The sequence below is a fragment of the Lepidochelys kempii genome, chromosome 8 (genome assembly GCF_965140265.1).
Source record: "Lepidochelys kempii isolate rLepKem1 chromosome 8, rLepKem1.hap2, whole genome shotgun sequence".
NCBI lineage: Eukaryota > Metazoa > Chordata > Testudines > Cheloniidae > Lepidochelys > Lepidochelys kempii.
Window position 1 is genome coordinate 23,428,296 of NC_133263.1, and position 19,388 is coordinate 23,447,683.

Genomic DNA, 19,388 nt, shown 5'->3' on the forward strand with positions numbered 1-19,388 from the left:
CTGCTCTGCTGCGAGAACCCCCACTCCTGGGCTGTTCATGCACAGCCTCTGGAAGGTAAGCTGCTCAATGCATCCTGAGCCTTCCGAAGACACCCAACATGACAAACTCTGCATCGGATACCACACAATCATTTTATAAAGATGAACGTGGGGAGGGGGAGGGGAGGGTGTTCTTTCGAGGTACAGAGCGTCACAGCACCACAAAGTGCTTTTTACTAAAGCTGGTAGGGAATTTTTTTTTTTTTTTAATTTCTTCACAAAATGTGAAAGAAAAAAAATATCAAAAACGTTCAGGTTTTTAAATCAACAACAGTACCCCTTCTGGGTTTCTGTTTATGTCAGCCTAAGAACTTAGTCAAAACTAGACACTTCCCACAGAATGTCCATTTTGATGAAAAAATCAAAACAAAAACCAAATCAGAAACCACATTTCAAATGAATAAAACTTTATCAGCTCTACTTTCCACAGGTTTCGGATTAATTCTCTTTGCTTCATGTAGTAATTTATACACTCTTGTTTTGAAACTACCACAACAAATGTTTTGCCACATGGACTGAAAAATTATCTTCTCATTGTTTTTAAAAGATTCTCTGTTGAAAAGCTATACAGCTTCTTACAGAAATGCTCTGTAGGAAGTTATAATAAAGACTGTTCCCTTGGCTTGTTTCTGCAAGCGTGGCAGTTTTCTTTCCTCCTTGCTACAGTGGTAGAAGAAGCTTGTACCTATAGATGTACCTATACAGATATTCAGAGAAACCACACTTACAGGGTGGTTCAGTAGATCAAAGTTTCTTGAGAGAACTCTCTCAAGCTGATGCTTCTCAGGGCTTGTCTAAGAGGAAAGTTTACAGGCATATCTCCCCATGTGGACACTCATTGAGGAATAAGAGTACCCTTTTCCTGGTTTAGCTGGTGCTACTTTGACAATGATACAATATAAACCAGAAAAAAACAACCCACTTATTCTAGAAGAACAGAATATCCAGATGGAGTTATGCCAGTATAATTATATGGGTATATTTCTCCTTGTATGCAAACTTAAGACTTCAGTCATTTAAGGCCTCATCTACATGCAGATTTTGTTCTACTCTAACTATTTTGGTAAAACTTGTGGTGTAGAAACAGTTATAAAGGTGATGCACAGGAATAAGCTATTATGGTGCAACCATGCTGACACTGGGAAGGGGCGGGGGGCAGGGAAGGTTTGTACTACTTTCCAGAGGCAGATTAGGATGTTACTGCGCCTTCCCACCCCTTCTGCCTGCGGTCACCCTGCGCTCCAGCTGGGGAGCAGGGTCGGGATGTAGGGGGCTTGCCCCACTCCACTCCGCCCAGCGCTCTGGCAAGACCCCATGCCCGCTCCCTTGTTGGAGCACCAGGTGTGTGTGTGTGGGGGGGGGCAGAGCAGGGCAAGCCCCCACACCCTGACCCCACTCCCCAGCAGGAGCACTGGGCGGAGTGGATTTGGGGGTGGGGGGCAATTGGCCAGGCCCCTGAGCACAGGCCCTGTTGGTTCAGTGCCTAAGCCAACATGGACTGCTTTACCTGTACCAATATAAAACTATTCTATTTAGAAAAAAAAAGTCCTTACTTATATTTAGGTTACCACACATCTTAAAAGTTACTCCCTCCTTACAATGCTCAGAGAAGTCGCAAAATATTTTCCTCTACTGCTGTCATAAGGAAGCTTGCAAGTTCCCTTTTGCCTTACTACACCTGAGGTGACCTGCAAAAGATTTCCTCCTCCGCCCAGTTAGGGGACTTTTTTGTTTCTTTATATAAAGGGCAGCCTGAAAAGTTTCTCTGCTTGTTTTTAACCCTAGAAGTTGGAGGTCTATAAAGACTAATCTTTCCTGACTGGAGGAGGAAATGAGGTAGCGATCCTTGCAAGGTATACAATGTTAGTAGTCACAGTACTCATCCCTTCACTCGAAGTGTATGTCAAATCCCTTCATTCTGTCTCCATAATGGTAGTCACTGAAGTTAAAGGTGTAAAATCCTTTCCTTAAATCTGATTGAAGAACTATTGAAATGATAGCTTAACAGCACTCTTGCAGGCTAGACAAAAAAAAAAAAAAAAGAGAGGGGTGGGGTGGGGAGGGGAGGGCAGAGAAGTCTGAAAGCTTTGAGACCTCCTTCATCCATCATAAACAGAAGGACAACTACTATATTCTCTTACATTAAAGAGACCTGGAAAAGTACTTTGAATTGGCATTACTTCAGCAGTCGCAAGCTCCTCTTGTAATGTAATGAAGTTATGCAGTACTAGAAATTTTAAAACATGAGCTGCAAGTTGTGAAGTTCAATCCTGAGCTTGCATAAGTGTTCAGGGATATTTAAATCTGGTATTTTGTTTCAAAAAAGTTAGACTGGACCAAAATACCAGGCTCAAAGAAAAGACTGAACTAATTTTAGCCAATGCAATTATTTGGTTTCTTCTCCATTCCAGTTTTAATCATCTTTTACTGTAAGGTAAGTCAGCAACTAAGTGAACATTCACCAATCATAGTCCTGGTCTACACTAGGAGTTTAGGTCAAATTTAGCAGCGTTAAATCGATGTAAACCTGCACCTGTCCACACGATGAAGCCCTTTTTTCGACTTAAAGGGCTCTTAAAATCGATTTCCTTAATCCACCTCTGACAAGTGGATTAGCGCTTAAATCAGCCTTGCCAGGTCGAATTTGGGGTACTGTGGACGCAATTAGACAGTATTGGCCTCCGGGAGCTATCCCAGAGTGCTCTATTGTGACCACTCTGGACAGCACTCTCAACTCAGATGCACTGGCTAAGTAGACAGGAAAAGGCCCGCAAACTTTTGAATTTCAATTTCCTGTTTGCATGGTCACCTGCAGCTTGCCACGCTGGCCAGAGCTCATCAGCAGAGGTGACCATGATCATAGAATATCAGGGTTGGAAGGGACCTCAGGAGGTCATCTAGTCCAACCCCCTGCTCAAAGCAGGGCCAATCCCCAATTAAATCATCCCAGCCAGGGCTTTGTCAAGCCTGACCTTAAAAACTTCTAAGGAAGGAGATTCTATCACCTCCCTAGGTAACACATTCCAGTGTTTCATCCTCCTCCTAGTGAAAAAGTTTTTCCTAATATCCAACCTAAACCTCCCCCACTGCAACTTGAGGCCATTACTCCTTGTCCTGTCCTCTTCTACCACTGAGAATAGTCTAGAACCATCCTCTCTGGAACCACCTCTCAGGTAGCTGAAAGCAGCTATCAAATCCCCCCCCTCATTCTTCTCTTCTGCAGACTAAACAATCCCACTTCCCTCAGCCTCTCCTCATAAGTCATGTGTTCCAGACCCCTAATCATTTTTGTTGCCCTTCGCTGGGCTCTCTCCATTTATCCACGTCCTTCTTGTAGCGAGGGGCCCAAAACTGGACACAGTACTCCAGATGAGGCCTCACCAATGTCGAATAGAGGGGGACAATCACGTCCGTCCATCTGCTCGCTATGCCCCTACTTATACATCCCAAAATGCCATTGGCCTTCTTGGCAACAAGGGCACACTGCTGACTCATATCCAGCTTCTCGTCCACTGTCACCCCTAGGTCCTTTTCCACAGAACTGCTGCCTACCCATTCGGTCCCTAGTCTGTAGCTGTGCATTGGGTTCTTCCGTCCTAAGTGCAGGACCCTGCACTTATCCTTATTGAACCTCATCAGATTTCTTTTGGCCCAATCCTCCAATCTGTCTAGGTCCCTCTGTATCCTATCCCTGCCCTCCAGCGTATCTACCACTCCTCCCAGTTTAGTATCATCCGCAAATTTGCTGAGAGTGCAATCCACACCATCCTCCAGATCATTTATGAAGATATTGAACAAAACCGGCCCCAGGACCGACCCCTGGGGCACTCCACTTGACACCGGCTGCCAACTAGACATGGAGCCATTGATCACTACCCGTTGAGCCTGACAATCTAGCCAACTTTCTACCCACCTTATAGTGCATTCATCCAGCCCATACTTCCTTAACTTGCTGACAAGAATACTGTGGGAGACCGTGTCAAAAGCTTTGCTAAAGTCAAGAAACAATACATCCACTGCTTTCCCTTCATCCACAGAACCAGTAATCTCATCATAGAAGGCGATTAGATTAGTCAGGCATTACCTTTCCTTGGTGAATCCATGCTGACTGTTCCTGATCACTTTCCTCTCATGTAAGCGCTTCAGGATTGATTCTTTGAGGATCTGCTCCATGGTTTTTCCGGGGACTGAAGTGAGGCTGACTGGCCTTTAGTTCCCAGGATCCTCCTTCTTCCCTTTTTTAAAGATTGGCACTACATTAGCCTTTTTCCAGTCATCCGGGACTTCCCCCGTTCGCCACGAGTTTTCAAAGATAATGGCCAGTGGCTCTGCAATCACAGCTGCCAATTCCTTTAGCACTCTCGGATGCAACTCGTCCAGCCCCATGGACTTGTGCACGTCCAGCTTTTCTAAATAGTCCCTACCTACCTCTTTCTCCACAGAGGGCTGGCTATCTATTCCCCATGTTGTGTTGCCCAGCGCAGCAGTCTGGGAGCTGACCTTGTTCGTGAAGACAGAGGCAAAAAAAGCATTGAGTACATTAGCTTTTTCCACATCCTCTGTCACTAGGTTGCCTCCCTCATTCAGTAAGGGGCCCATACTTTCCTTGGCTTTCTTCTTGTTGCCAACATACCTGAAGAAACCCTTCTTGTTACTCTTGACATCTCTCGCTAGCTGCAGCTCCAGGTGCGATTTGGCCCTCCTAATTTCATTCCTACATGCCTGAGCAATATTTTTATACTCTTCCTGGTCATATGTCCAACCTTCCACTTCTTGTAAGCTTCTTTTTTATGTTTAAGATCCGCTAGGATTTCAGTTAAGCCAAGCTGGTCACCTGCCATATTTACTATTCTTTCGACACATCGGGATGGTTTGTCCCTGTAACCTCAACAGGGATTCCTTGAAATACAGCCAGCTGATGATGGAGTCCCAGAATCGCAAAAGAGCTCCAGCATGGACCGAACGGGAGGTATGGGATCTGATCACTGTATGGGGAGAGGAATCTGTGCTATCAGAACTCCGTTCCAGTTTTTGAAATGCCAAAACATTTGTCAAAATCTCCCAGGGCATGAAGGACAGACGCCATAACAGGGACCCGAAGCAATGCTGCGTGAAACTTAAGGAGCTGAGGCAAGCCTACCAGAAAACCAGAGAGGCAAATGGCCGCTCCGGGTCAGAGCCCCAAACATGCCGCTTCTATGATGAGCTGCATGCCATTTTAGGGGGTTCAGCCACCACTACCCCAGCTATGTTGTTTGACTCCTTCAATGGAGATGGAGGCAACACAGAAGCAGGTTTTGGAGACGAGCAAGATGATGATGATGAAGTTGTAGATAGCTCTCAGCAAGTAAGCGGAGAAACCGGTTTTCCCGACAGCCAGGAACTGTTTCTCACCCTGGAGGCAGTTCTCCCCAAACCCACCCAAGGCTGCCTCTCGGACCCGCCAGGTGGAGAAGGGACCTCTGGTGAGTGTACCTTTTAAAATACTATACATGGTTTAAAAGCAAGCATGTTTAATGATTAATTTGCCCTGGCATTTGCAGCTCTCCTGGATGTACTCCCAAAGCCTTTGCAAAAGGTTTCTGGGGAGGGCAGCCTTATTCCACCCACCATGGTAGGACACTTTACCACACCAGGCCAGTAGCACGTACTCGGGAATCGTTGTGGAACAAAGCATTGCAGTGTATGTTTACTGGCATTGAAACAACATCCGTTCTTTATCTCCCTGTGTTATCCTCAGGAGAGTGATATCATTCGTGGTCACCTGGTTGAAATAAGGTGCTTTTCTTAAGGGAACATTCAGAGGTGCCCATTCCTGCTGGGCTGTTTGCCTGTGGCTGAACAGAAATGTTCCCTGCTGTTAGCCATGGGGGGGGGGGGAGAGGAAGGGGGAGGTGAGGGACTAGCCACGCGGTGGGGGGAGGCAAAATGCGACCTTGGAACGAAAACACGTGCTGTGTATGTAATGTTAACAGCAAGGTTTACCGTGAAAGAGTGTAGCCATTGTTCTAGAAAATGTCTCTTTTTAAATACCACTGCTTTTTTTTTTTTTCCTCCACCAGCTGCATGTGTTTCAATGATCACAAGATCTTCTCCTTCCCAGAGGCTAGTGAAGATTAGAAGGTGAAAAAAAAAACAACCACACTCATGATGAAATGTTCTCCAAGCTCATGCTGTCCTCCCACACTGACATAGCACAGACAAATGCGTGGAGGCAGACAACGTCAGAGTGCAGGAAAGCACAATATGATCAGGTGGAGAGGTGGCGGGCTGAAGAGAGGGCTGAAGCAGAAAGGTGGCACCAGCGTGATGAGAGGAGGCAGGATTCCATGCTGAGGGTGCTGGAGAATCAAACCAATATGCTCCAGCGTATGGTTGAGCTGCAGGAAAGGCAGCAGGAGCACAGACTGCCGCTACAGCCCCTGTGTAACCAACCGCCCTCCTCCCCAAGTTCCATAGCCTCCTCACCCAGACGCCCAAGAATGCGGTGGGGGGGCCTCCAGCCACTCCACCCCAGAGGATTGCCCAAGCAACAGAAGGCTGGCATTCAATAAGTTTTAAAGTTTTAAAATTTTAAAAGTGCTGTGTAGCCTTGTCCTTCCCTCCTCCACCACCCCTCCTGGTGCTTCTCTCCTCCACCACCCTTCCTGGGCTACCTTCGCAGTTATCCCCCTATTTGTGTGATGAATTAATAAAGAATGCATGAATGTGAAGCAATGACTTTATTGTCTCTGCAAGCGGTGATCGAAGGGAGGAGGGGAGGGTGGTTAGCTTACAGGGAAGTAGAGTGAAACAAGGGGCGGGGAGTTTCATCAAGGAGAAACAAACAGAACTTTCACACCGTAGCCTGTCCAGTCACGAAACTGGTTTTCAAAGCTTCTCTGATGCACACCGCACCCTCCTGTGCTCTTCTAACCTCCCTGATGTCTGGCTGTGCAAAACCAGCAGCCACGCGATTTGTCTCAACCTCCCACTCCGCCATAAATGTCTCCCCCTTACTCTCACAGATATTGTGGAGCGCACAGCAAGCAAGCAGTAATAACAATGGGAATATTGGTTTTGCTGAGGTCTAACCGAGTCAGTAAACTGCACCAGCGCGCCTTTAAACGTCCAAATGCACATTCTACCACCATTCTGCACTTGCTCAGCCTGTAGTTGAACAGCTGCTGACTACTGTCCAGGCTGCCTGTGTATGGCTTCATGAGCCAGGGCATTAAGGGGTAGGCTGGGTCCCCAAGGATAACTATAGGCATTTCAACGTCCCCAACAGTTATTTTCTCATCTGGGAAGAAAGTCCCTTCTTGCAGCTTTTGAAACAGACCAGAGTTCCTGAAGATGTGAGCGTCATGTACCTTTCCCGGCCATCCCAAGTTGATGTTGGTGAAACGTCCCTTGTGATCCACCAGTGCTTGCAGCACTATTGGAAAGTACCCCTTGTGGTTTACGTATTCGCCAGCTTGGTGCTCCAGTGCCAAGATAGGGATATGGGTTCCGTCTATGGCCCCACCACAGTTAGGGAATCCCATTGCAGCAAAGCCATCCACTATGACCTGCACGTTTCCCAGGGTCATTACCCTTGGTATCAGCAGATCTTTGAATGCGTTGGCTATTTGCATCACAGCAGCCCCCACAGTAGATTTGCCCACTCCAAATTGATTCCCAACTGACCGGTAGCTGTCTGGCGTTGCAAGCTTCCACAGGGCTATTGCCACTTGCTTCGGAACTGTGAGGGCTACTCTCATCTTGGTATTCTTGCGCCTCAGGGCAGGGGAAAGCAAGTCACAAAGTTCCATGAAAGTGCCCTTACGCATGCGAAAGTTTCGCAACCACTGGGAATCATCCCAGACCTGCAACACTATGCGGTCCCACCAGTCTGTGCTTGTTTCCCGAGCCCAGAATCGGCGTTCCACCGCATGAACCTGCCCCATTAGCACCATAATGCCCACATTGCCAGGGCCCATGCTTTGAGAGAAGTCTGTGTCCATGTCCTCATCACTCACGTCACCGCGCTGACGTCGCCTACTCGCCCGGTATCACTTTGCCAGGTTCTGGTGCTGCATATACTGCTGGATAATGCGCATGGTGTTTAATGTGCTCCTAATTGCCAAAGTGATCTGAGTGGGCTCCATGCTTGCCGTGGTATGGTGTCTGCACAGAGAAAAGGCGAGGAACGATTGTCTGCCGTTGCCCTGATGGAGGGAGGGGCGACTGATGACATGGCTTACAGGGAATTAAAATCAACAAAGAGGGTGGTTTGTGAGAAATGGTCCCCTCAAGGATAGAATTCAAAACCTCAAGGATAGAACTCAAAACCGGGTTTAGTAGGCCATTGATTTCACAGAGGGGAGGAGAAAAAGAATACAAAATAAATCTGGTCTATTTCTTGTTTTGAGCCACTTCATCTATCTTTATTCATCTGGCTGGCAGCAGACTGTGCAGTACGACCGCTAGCCATCATCATCTCCTGGGTGCTCGGCAGAAGACTGTGCAGTATGACGACTAGCCGTCATCTTCTGCTGGCTGGAGGTTAAAAGACAGCGCACTGCCGGTAGGATTGAATCGCTACGAGACAAAACAAGGGAAATGACCTGGCTGAGTCACTCCCATGTTTGCCCAGGCGCCCGATTAAAAGAGCGCCCAGGACTATGTTGACGACAGCTACCAGTCATACTGCACTGTCTGCTGCCAAAAGGCAATTAACTGCTGCTGTGTAGCAATGCAATACCACGTCTGCCAGCACCCAGGAGACATATGGTGACGGTTAGCTGAGCGGGCTCTGTGCTTGCTGTGGTATGGCATTTGCACAGGTAACTCAAGAAAAAAGGCGCAAAATAATTGTCTGCCCTTGCTTTTACGGAGGGAAGGAGGGAGGGAGGGAGGAAGGAACGGGGGCTTGACGATATGTACCCAGAATCACCTGCGACAATGTTTTAGCCCCATCAGGCACTGGGATTTCTACCCAGAATTCAAATGGGTGGTGGAGACTGCGGGAACTGTGGGATAGCCACCCACAGTGCAACGCTCCGGAAGTCGACGGTTGCATCGGTACTGTGGACACACTCTGCTGACTACATGCACTTAGAGCACTTTGTGGGGACACACACAATCAACTGTATAAAACCGCTTTCTACAAATTCAACCTAATTTCGTAGTGTAGACATACCCATAGAACCACAGAATACCAGGGTTGGAAGGGACCTCAGGAGGTCATCTAGTCCAACCCCCTGCTCAAAGCAGGATCAACCCCCAATTTTTGCCCCAGATTCCAAATGGCCCCCTCAGGGATTGAACTCACAACCCTGGGTTTAGCAGACCTATGCTATCCCTCCCCCCAAAGAACTTGGAGACGCTGGGGATTGAACCCAGGGCCTCATACATACAAAGCATGTGCTCTACCACTGAGCTACATCCCAGCTCCGCTATATTTCTAAAATGATACAACAATCTCCACCTTTTTCAGAGCTAGGAAAAAGGGGCAACACCTCTCTAGATTTAGAAACATATACCAAAATCTGTTGTCTGTTCCACCATAGTGTTATGAGGCCTTAAGTGTCCTTTGTATGGTAAAATTATCCTAGCACAATCCATTTCAGGAGAGACCATAAGTAGGATCCTTGTGGCTACATCAGTGCCATCCACCATTTGCATAGCCTTGAGCGCAGAGATGGGGCTGAACAAATAGTTCTCTTTGTCACGGGTTCATTTTCAAGACAGACCAAGCATCTTGAACAAGTAGGACAGTGTCACGTTAATCAAATGGACACCAGTTGCTGTGTAACGTTTTAGTACATATTCTGTGCTTATAAATTTTCTAGCCAGGTTCTCACTCAAGTCTACATCAATGGATCTATGAAGACATCACTGTAACCAAAAGTTCTCCAATGGTACAAGAGTTTAGGGTTTATGTAGAGCTATTGGCTGGGAACCCTGAACTTCTTTGCCAAGTTAAAAATCCCTTTCTTTAAGATCACTTCTTAAAAACTTCCCTGAAATGCAAGAGTTTAACAATTCAACTTGTTCTTTAGTTCGGTTACTAAACAAAGCTACTTTAAAAACACGTAATGTTGGTTCAGAGGTATATTGGCAAGCACATACAGCTGCCACAGTGTGCTTTGGTAACTGCCTTCAGCTCAGACATTAGGAGGTCCTATTCTCCAATGTACTGAATGATCCCAGCTCTCTTTGGTCTCAGTGGAAGCCAAGCGTGGCATAATTTCAGGCCCAAATTGATGAATTTCGGAAGAAGTTATATCTTACATTAAAATTATCCCCTGTTGAATGGAGAATAGCAGCTTGTGCGTTACATAAAACAAAAGCAACCATCTGCTTGATCAGAAAAAAACAAGCATGTTACTAGGCAGCAGTGAACTTACTTGCTAGGAGAAGGCAGGCAATCGAAATGACATACAGTTGCTTGACAGTAATATCGTAGTGATCCATAAAGAGGTCCAGTAAGTAGACAGCAAGGTGCCGTGCTGTAGGGCAGAGATTGCAGCGGCTACTGAGGACAGTCAAGAGGTCAGTAAAGTAGCGGCGCATCCCAATCTGTGGTGAGTGGGCCTTATAGACAGGCAGTTTCAGTTCCTACAAGGACACAACAGGAGGGGAGAGAGGTATTAGAGTGAGTATTTGTTTCAACGACCAGAATGCCCAAACCAATACCCGCCACCTACGATGGTAAGTGCTTAGCAACCACAGCAATAAGATTTACTCAGAACGCAGAGCTGTGTTAGTGCTAACATGTTTTGAAAGTCAGTTAACTTCTAATATGTTTGAGTCATTCATTCATTTTCCTTAGGAGGCTTAAGGTACTTGATTTTGCACAGTAAATTCTGGTTTAACCCAGCAATAACCAGTTATTGCTTTCCATAAAGAGAGCTCCAACACTATCCAGACTCAGAAACAAAAATGATCATGAGGAATAACTGAAAAGGGACATTGGTGCAAAATTTGACCTGACAAAGTCAGGTTCTGTACTATAATTTCTTAAGGCACAGGGGTTCATTTTATTTCTTACGCACACACATTCCATACAGAACACCTACACTTTGCTAGGTCCTTTATAAAACAAAACTCCTTCCTTGTTCTACAAATTAAAAAAGCATTATTGTATTGTGTTTAAAACCCAAATATTGCAGAGTAGTGGTACCCTACAAAAAGACCATTGAGTAGAAAGAAAGCAGTTTATTTCCATTTCCATGGGGGCTGTGGGAAACAGCAGCCAGCACATCCCTTGGCCCATGCCGCTTCCTGCAGCCCCCATTGGCCTGGAGCAGCGAACCGCAGCCAGTGGGAGCTGCGATCAGCTGAACCTACGGACGCAGCAGGTAAACAAACCGTCTCGGCACGCCAGTGGCTTTCCCTGATGGGCTATGTGCCAAAGGTTGCCAATCCCTGCACAAGTGCATAGATCCTTAGAAACCAAACACATACCACAATAGTGACAACTGCCTCTATCATGCTTTGTCTACTACACTGGAAAATTCAGTAAATGCTCTTATTCTAGTATAGAAGGGCCTGTTTTCAGTTTAGGTCACTTAAGAAGGTGTTTAAGAGCCAAACTAAAATGAAAATGTTGACATAGGGAACTATACTTAGACGGTAAGCTCTTTGGGGCAGGGACTCTTTGTTCTGTGTTTGTATAGCGCCTACCATAATGGGATCCTGGTCCATGACACACTCTTAGAAACTACCACAATACGCAATCACAACTAGTAAAAATTTCCAGTGTAGACAAGGCCTTAGAATAGGTCTTCGCTGCATAAGTAACGGCTGATCTACACTACAAAGTTAGGTCAACACAAGATGACCTATTTTGGCCTATTTGTGCATGCATCTATACGCAAATTAATCTCCAGCTGATGTAAATGCCCCATTACAGTGACAGTCAAACCACCTCCCTAAATGGTTTGGAACCATGGGTAACCTACTCAGGTTGATACAGAGCAACTGCAGACACTGTGTGACACGTGTCAGTCCAAACAGTCCTTCAGCAGCTTCCTTCCCACAATGCCCCATTCTCCACTATAGAACTGGTGCTGAGCCACAGACCTGCTGCTTTTACAACAGGCTGCATGCCATACCTGGTGAAGACCTCACCAGCACCCCACAGACCATAGATCCCTCCAAGGAGCCTGAGACAAAGACCTCTGCTGTGAACAATGAGGAGAAGGAAGAAGATGCGTCTGAGGGTTCCAGCCATGCCACAAGCCAGGACCTGTTCGAGACTCCACCACAGTCTAGCCAGTCCTGCCAGGTGAACACAGACAAGCTTGAAGACGAAGGAATCTCACGTAAATGTGTGTATACATTTTTCCTTACAATGTTCAAACCCAAAGATAGTGCCCAGCCCCAAGTTCATGAGACATAGATATTGACTTTTCATTGTTTTGCTCATATGAGAAGAGGTACGGGTACAACAGAGGTAGAGTTGGCATGTGCTTGTTTATGTGAACAGGGACACCCTTTTCATCCTGCTGAGAGAACTTGATGAAAAAAAACTTTCATGTAGATACTCTGCAATCCTCTCCTGCAGGTTTCTAGGGATGACAGCCTTATTTCGTCCTCCGCAATGGGACACCCATGCCACTCTGCGAGGAGTATGGCTGGCATCATCACAGCCAACAGGTTAGCAGCAGGTGGGCCCAGGTGACCTTGCAAGGCCAGTAAGAACTGGGCTCTCTGTGCCTTTGTGACCCTTAGGAGTGAGATCTCAGCTAAAGTCACCACACTTAGGCTGCCAATATTCATTGCCATTGCCCTATACTCCTAACCACAGAATTGGGGGCCAAATTTTATAGCTTCATGCAACAGAAAGTCTCCCCCACCAGGCTGTACTCACCAGGAGTACAAGACTAGTGCTATCCCAAGGTGCTCCAAAGCTGAAGTGTTAATAAGCACCTCTAATTAAAATTCTTTATGGGAGTAAGGGAAGGGAGTTTTGAAACTTTTCCCTTCTCGATGTGACTGTAAATCCAACGGTATGTCTATTTTTATTAGCAACTTCTGGCATGGTGAGCTTAAGGGATGCACCCTTCACACCTGACCTGATGAGAAGGAGAGAGAAGACAAGCTAGGAATTTTCTGAGAGATCTTTCAAGCCAGTGCTGCATCAGAGCACGTAGGTACAATCTGACCGAAAACATGAAAAAAAAAAAAAAGCAATACAAAACAAAAGGTCAGGCAAAAGGCCTAGGAGTCCCAGCAGAACAAGGAGAGGGAAATGCACCAGGATAGCTTTTTTCAGGCAGCAAACCCAAAACACTGCAGACCTTGGTTGATCTACAGGGCCAAACATCAGACTCAGCCTTTGCAGTCACTGGAGAACTACATGGTCACTGCTCCCCCACATATCACTTGGCATTATGAACTGCATCCTTACCCCTACCACTCCACGTTGGGGGGAAAAAGCAAGGCAAACCTCAGCTTCAGATACACTAATCTATGGTTTTCTCAGCCACAGCAGGCTACACTGGACTAACATCCACTTGTGAAAACAAAAAGGACGTGTTTATTTCCTTTTCAATAGTAATTTTAAAAGGTTTCACTCATGTTAAATTGTGTTAGAAATTTGCATGACATTGTCTGCACTTTGATTTTGTGCACTAAACTTTAACGTTCTGTTTTTGGAGACTCAAAGTAGCTTCATTAGCTCACAAATTACAGAATGCCCACCAGCAGTCAAGAAATCAAACAGTACTTTTAAATGCACCTCAAGCGCCACAGAATTCCTAGTCTCAGGAAAACCCCCCACCATGTACAGCACGCACCACACAGTTCACAGCAGCAGGCAAAGCTGCTTTTTCACACCCCTGAGAGACGTAGATGCCGATATAAGTTCCCAGTGGAGGCCAGCCCTTAGTTAAGTAGGAGTCAGGTGAAGTCTTGCCTATCACAGCTCTAAGGATGGAACTCAAACTGGTCTGGACTAAGGCACTTCAGAACTGATTGCGGAAATAAAGGAGCTTGTGCCTGAGTTGTTAATAAAATGAGAAATACAGTGGGAGGTTTGTCTCCAGAGCTCTGGAACCACCATGTCAAATTTAATAGTAAGGGGGTAACATTGACTCACTTTGCACCAGTGTTAGCCACATGCTTATTAAAATTTATTTCATTGTGAAGAAATCTATATAACAACGGCATCAAAATGCATTTCTATGGTGAACTGGCACCATACAGTTTGGTCAGTTGTGACAACATTAACAGAATAAGAGCAGATTTTCCCTCTTCAAGAGAAGGAGCATCTGGATTTGTAGTCAATAAAAAATTTATTCCAGTTGAGGTATATGCTTCTTAGACTTTCCCCACATACCAAATGCCAAGATAGAGAATTCCAATGTTTAATTCCTTTGCCATGCTCCTCTTCTACCTTTCTTCAAATACTACAGGTATTCATGAAATATCCAGCAACTGACTCAATACAAGCAGAAAATTTAGTGAATTATGTGATGGTTGCGGTAGTAAACCACTGCTCAAGTAAACAAAATGGAATTCATCAGCCGAGCTTGTTTTTTGTTTTGTTTTGTTTTTTTTAAATAAATTGACAAAATATTTCCTAGAAATACTCCTGGCTATCATTTCTCAACAAATGTACCAACAACCTGGGATGCTTGCTCTCATACCAGAATTTGCTGTTTTACAGAGTTAAATCAGTGTAACTGCCAAAGCAGGCAATTCAGATAGCAACAGGGACTGATCATTAACATATGCATATATTATTTTACACATATACAAAATAGTTTTAGCGAGGACAAAGTTTACAGTAGTATTCTTGGGATCCCTCTATTGTTTTGTGACAGGCAGAAGTTAATCCAAGGATAGCATATCTCTCTCACCATTTGCTGATGACAGTCAGATTAAGAAAACCAATACTTGAAAGACGACTGTTTCAATACTATGTTTCTAAAATGTAATTGTGAAACAAACTACAGCTATATTTGAAGGATGCTATTTAATCCAGTGGAAAGTTGCCTAAATCTACATTAGGGCCACAGCCAGGTCTGAAAACCAATAATAAAAATTCCCACAGTTTATTCAAATCAGGGAGTCAGCACTAACCAACAAGTTTTTTTTTGTTTGTTTGTTTGTTTTAAAGTTCTCTGTATGCTGGCTTTTCCTTTGCACAGTATGTCTCAGTAAATACCCTATTGCACTGGATCCTCAGATTTCTTATAACAAGAATCTCTGTGTCATAAGAAATAAGGTAAGGTTATTGCCAATTAAGCAACAGCAGAAATGCCTATTGCAGGGGTGGCCAACCTGTGGCTCTGGAGCTGCAGACGGCTCTTCAGAGGTTAACATGCAGCTCCTTGCATAGGCACTGTCTCTGAGGCTGGAGCTACAGATGCCAACTTTTCAATGTGCTGGGGGGTGCTCATTGCTCCTGCTCTGCTCCAGGTCCTGCCACCACTCCAGCCCTTCCCCCGAGCCCACGATGCCCTCGCTCCTCCCCACCAGAGCCTCCTGTGCACTGCAAAAGAGCTGACTGCAGCAGGCGGGAGGCGTGGGGAGGGAGGGGGACATGCTGATTGGTGGGGCTGCCAGTGGGTGGGAGGCGGTAGGAGCTGGAGGGGGGTAGCGGATGGGGGGCTGCTGACATATTACTGTGGCTCTTTGGCAATGTTCATTGGTAAATTCTGGCTCCTTCTCAGGCTCAGGTTGGCCACCCTGGCCTATAGTTTACAGATAAGGAAAAAATCCTAGATAAGGTTACCTTAAAAGTTCACACTCACAACAATTCAACTTTTTCCTGTTTTCTATCTTACTTAGCTGGGGGAGAGGTTCTCATTTTCTCTCCTTGAATTCAATTTCTGCACAGAGCATTAGCATGAAAAGTCAGGGGTGAAAAGTTAACTCCTTTGCAACTGACACTATTTAAACAAACAATCCTCTTGTCAGGAAGCGTTTGGAGAATAGCACAAAGAGGAGTTATGGATCTTTAGTTTCTGTTCTTTTTAAGGGGGAGGCACATGTTCCTTAAATTTAACCTAAACTACCTGTCTTCCAAACTAACTTTCCATTTTTGGCCAGTATTTCAACACTAAGTGAAGTCTGAATGCTTAGTTACAAAGGGCCATGAAACTCAAGAGGGGACTCTGCAATTGATGGCATGCTGTTTCCTACTGAAACTAACTTCAGCTTCTGCAAAAACTGCAGTGTTGTGCCTTTAAGTTTACAAAAACATCTACATAAGTATTCTGGTAAACGTTTCTACGATTAGACAGTTGGCAGTAGTTTAGTGAACAGGTCATTAAGGTTAAGAGTCAGATACTATGTTTATGAAAGCTTGTTAGTGGTTTACAACTGAGGCTTTTGGATTTTGCTGGTCACAATGCAGAGATTATGCAAACCACCTCCCCAACAGGAAGAGGTAGAGAGAACTGACAGGTCAATGACACTTCAGAAGGAACCAGCACAGCAATGGGCAACCTGTGGCTCGCGAGCCACATGCGGCCCATCAAGGTAATATGCTGGCAGGCCATGAGACAGTTTGTTTACATTGACTATCCTCAGCAATAGCCCCCTGCAGCTCCCAGTGGCTGCGGTTCGCTGTTCCCGGCCAATGGGAGCTGCGGGAAGCAGTGTGGGCCGCAGGGATGTGCTGGCTGCTGCTTCCCGCAGCTCCCATTGGCCGGGAATGGCAAACCGCAGCCGCTGGGAGCTGCGGGGGGCTATGGCTGAGGACAGTCAATGTAAACACACTGTCTCATGGCCTGCCAGCATATTACCCTGACGGGCTGTGTGCAGCACGTGTGCTGCAGGTTGCCCACCACTAAACTAGCAGGATGTGTTTGGTCAGAGGACAGGAATGTGCATGAAAATCCACCAACAAAAACCACACACCACCCCAAGTCTGCATCAGACTCCAGCTACACTACTGCTCTATCAGTTCAAAGCTGTAGTGTAGATGGGTTCTAACTATGTTAGGGAGACAGTCCAGGGTTTTAACCTTGTTATGGGGCTACAATTAGATACGCTCCACACGTCAACTTTTAGCCTTATTATAACTAGGTCACCTATTTGTTATAGAATAGATAGGGCTTAAGTGGCAGAGAAACATTATTAATATAACTTAAAAGCTTAAATGAGTCCTCCAGTTCCATTAAGCAGGTAAGTTTTATCAGTATTTCTCCCCCTCCCCCCCCCATTTCTAACTAAGCAAAGTTCTAGAAGACTGTGAGGTTAGAGTCTCATAACAGACCTGGGTTCATCCCCACTGCCCTCACTTAAGCACAGGCCTGGAAGGGACACTAAACTATTAGTGTTATCCTTTAAACAGGATGTCAAAATGCAGCTCTCTTGAAATTTAAGATCCCAGGGCTCTTTTTGAGAAGTATACGGGCCAAGTTTCTCCCTCCTTCAACAGAGTCTAACAATGGATAAGGTTGTGTGCAAGCTATTGTTCAATGAACTACCCTTGCCAATTGGTGAAGTATGCCACCCAAATGTCATCAAAACTATATATTATATAAAAAAAATAGGATTCTATGCAGCACCAACACTCTCCTACAATTGAAAGAGATGGCGGAGACCTCCTTTTGAAGAGTACACAACTTGTTCTAAGTGGAGTACACCAGAACTTCCCCTATCCAGTAAGGGATGACAAATATTACTGCATGCACCTACCGGTTTTAAAAAGAAGACAAACTATTTAAATTAAATAATCTTTACTCATGCAAACACGTGGTTCTTGTCTACTGACTTCAAATGGCATCACTGGAAGAGTGATGTTCCATGTTTATGTCTCTAAACCAGGGCTTAATTTGTGCCAGGGCTAGTCAGGGTTGAGCCCCGGCATCTCTGGTTGATGCATCAGCTCTGAATGTAAAAAAAAATTGCTTGAGCCCCAGCACCTCTTTCATTACAAATTAATTACGGCTCTCAACTCCACATCAGACTTGCAGATAAAGGTTTTTTTTCCTAACGGGGAGTCGTTTAGAAGACTCACACAGGCCTGTGGGGAAGATGACTTCTTTCCAAAATTTAATTAAAACTTCGTAGTAATTCACCTAGTATGCTATAGCATGGCCAAGCCAATAAAGCTAACACAAGTAAATCAAAGTCAGAAAATAAAGGATCTGAAAACCACCTTGGCTCTTAGATAGCTCTTTTCATCAGCAGACCTTAGAGTGCTTTAAAAAGGTGGTCACAGTACCTTCATCCCCGTTTTACAAACAGGGAAATTGGGGCACAACAAGGGACACGTCTTGCCCAAGGTCACCTAGCAGCAAGTGGCAGAGCTGGGAACGGAGTCTAGGTTTAATGAGTCCTAATCCAGTGCTTCATCTACTAGAAAGATCACACTGCCTCCTCTTCGGTAACAAGTTGCCAGGTCACGTACTCGCTTTCAGAGAAGAGCCAAACCTTCATAATGTTGTCCCGTTCATCCAGAGGGGAAGCTACCTCTGACCATGTGTATCATATTTTTCATTTCATATTTGTACTGGACTGACAGATTTCTGCCCACTGACAATGCCTTTCAATATACACAGATAAAACTGCACACTTCACTGCTCAGACATTCAAAAATTTAATCTGTTTGCAGCCTACTAAAGAAGACAGACAGGAAGATAAACACACTGTTCTTATGTAAGAGGATGTATTTCTGCTTGAATGCACTCCACAGCAGGCATGTGTAATCACAATATTACCAAACATTCTAATTTCAAAAGACAGTTTAATTGCTACTATGTTTAAAAATCCACTACTTCATGTGTTTCGCTTTGGCATTTTAGAGAGTGTTTCATTAAATTCTCCTTACTCAATTTAAATTATTCAAATGCTCAGCAGCTAATCTGAGGCAGGATCAGAGAAAGGAGTGTGAAAACAGATTCCAACTTTGAGGAAAGAAGAAAGAAAAGATCATGAATAACCATGCACTTTATTAGAACACCTGTTCTTTTCAGTTCCATACATATGGTGCCATCTATACTATAAACAAACTAAAGCTAGAAACCAGTAATGCTATTGTTACAAGTTTCAAAAGCTGGAGTTTTTAAAGTGGACAGATTACATTTTTGTTGCTGGGCTGACAATCCCTTTAGAGGCCCTAACGCAATGAGTTGCTCACTGCTGGTGATGCCTACTTTCATTTTACAACTGAATTAAACTAGAAGGGCAAGTTAAAAGCAAATATTAACATTTTTTCTGTTCATCAAGATGAACAGAAAAGATAAATTGTGTCTCAGACATGCTGGATCCCAGAAATCCTCCTCTAGATTTTGCTTTCAAGATCTGGAAAAGTTACACAGCCTTTTGCAATGTCCTAGTGCCAGCTACCCCTTTGGACAAAAACAAACAAACAACAAAACAACAAACAAACAATTGCCTGATTTACTCAGTTGTGATGT

At 45.0% G+C, this 19,388-nt stretch overlaps 1 protein-coding gene and 1 non-coding gene across 3 annotated transcripts in view; both read right to left on the reverse strand.

Annotated features, from left to right (window-relative positions):
• The window catches only part of CCNJL (cyclin J like), a 47,492-nt gene that overhangs the window by 22,545 nt on the left and 5,559 nt on the right, over window positions 1-19,388 (reverse strand). For both annotated transcript variants that reach the window (XM_073355874.1, XM_073355873.1), the window contains exon 3: window positions 10,413-10,623. In XM_073355874.1, coding sequence (XP_073211975.1) covers window positions 10,413-10,623 — 211 coding nt within the window. The remainder of the gene's footprint in view (window positions 1-10,412; window positions 10,624-19,388) is intronic.
• On the reverse strand, window positions 9,381-9,457 carry TRNAT-UGU (transfer RNA threonine (anticodon UGU)). The gene has a single exon. It is a non-coding gene; the product is annotated as a tRNA-Thr (tRNA).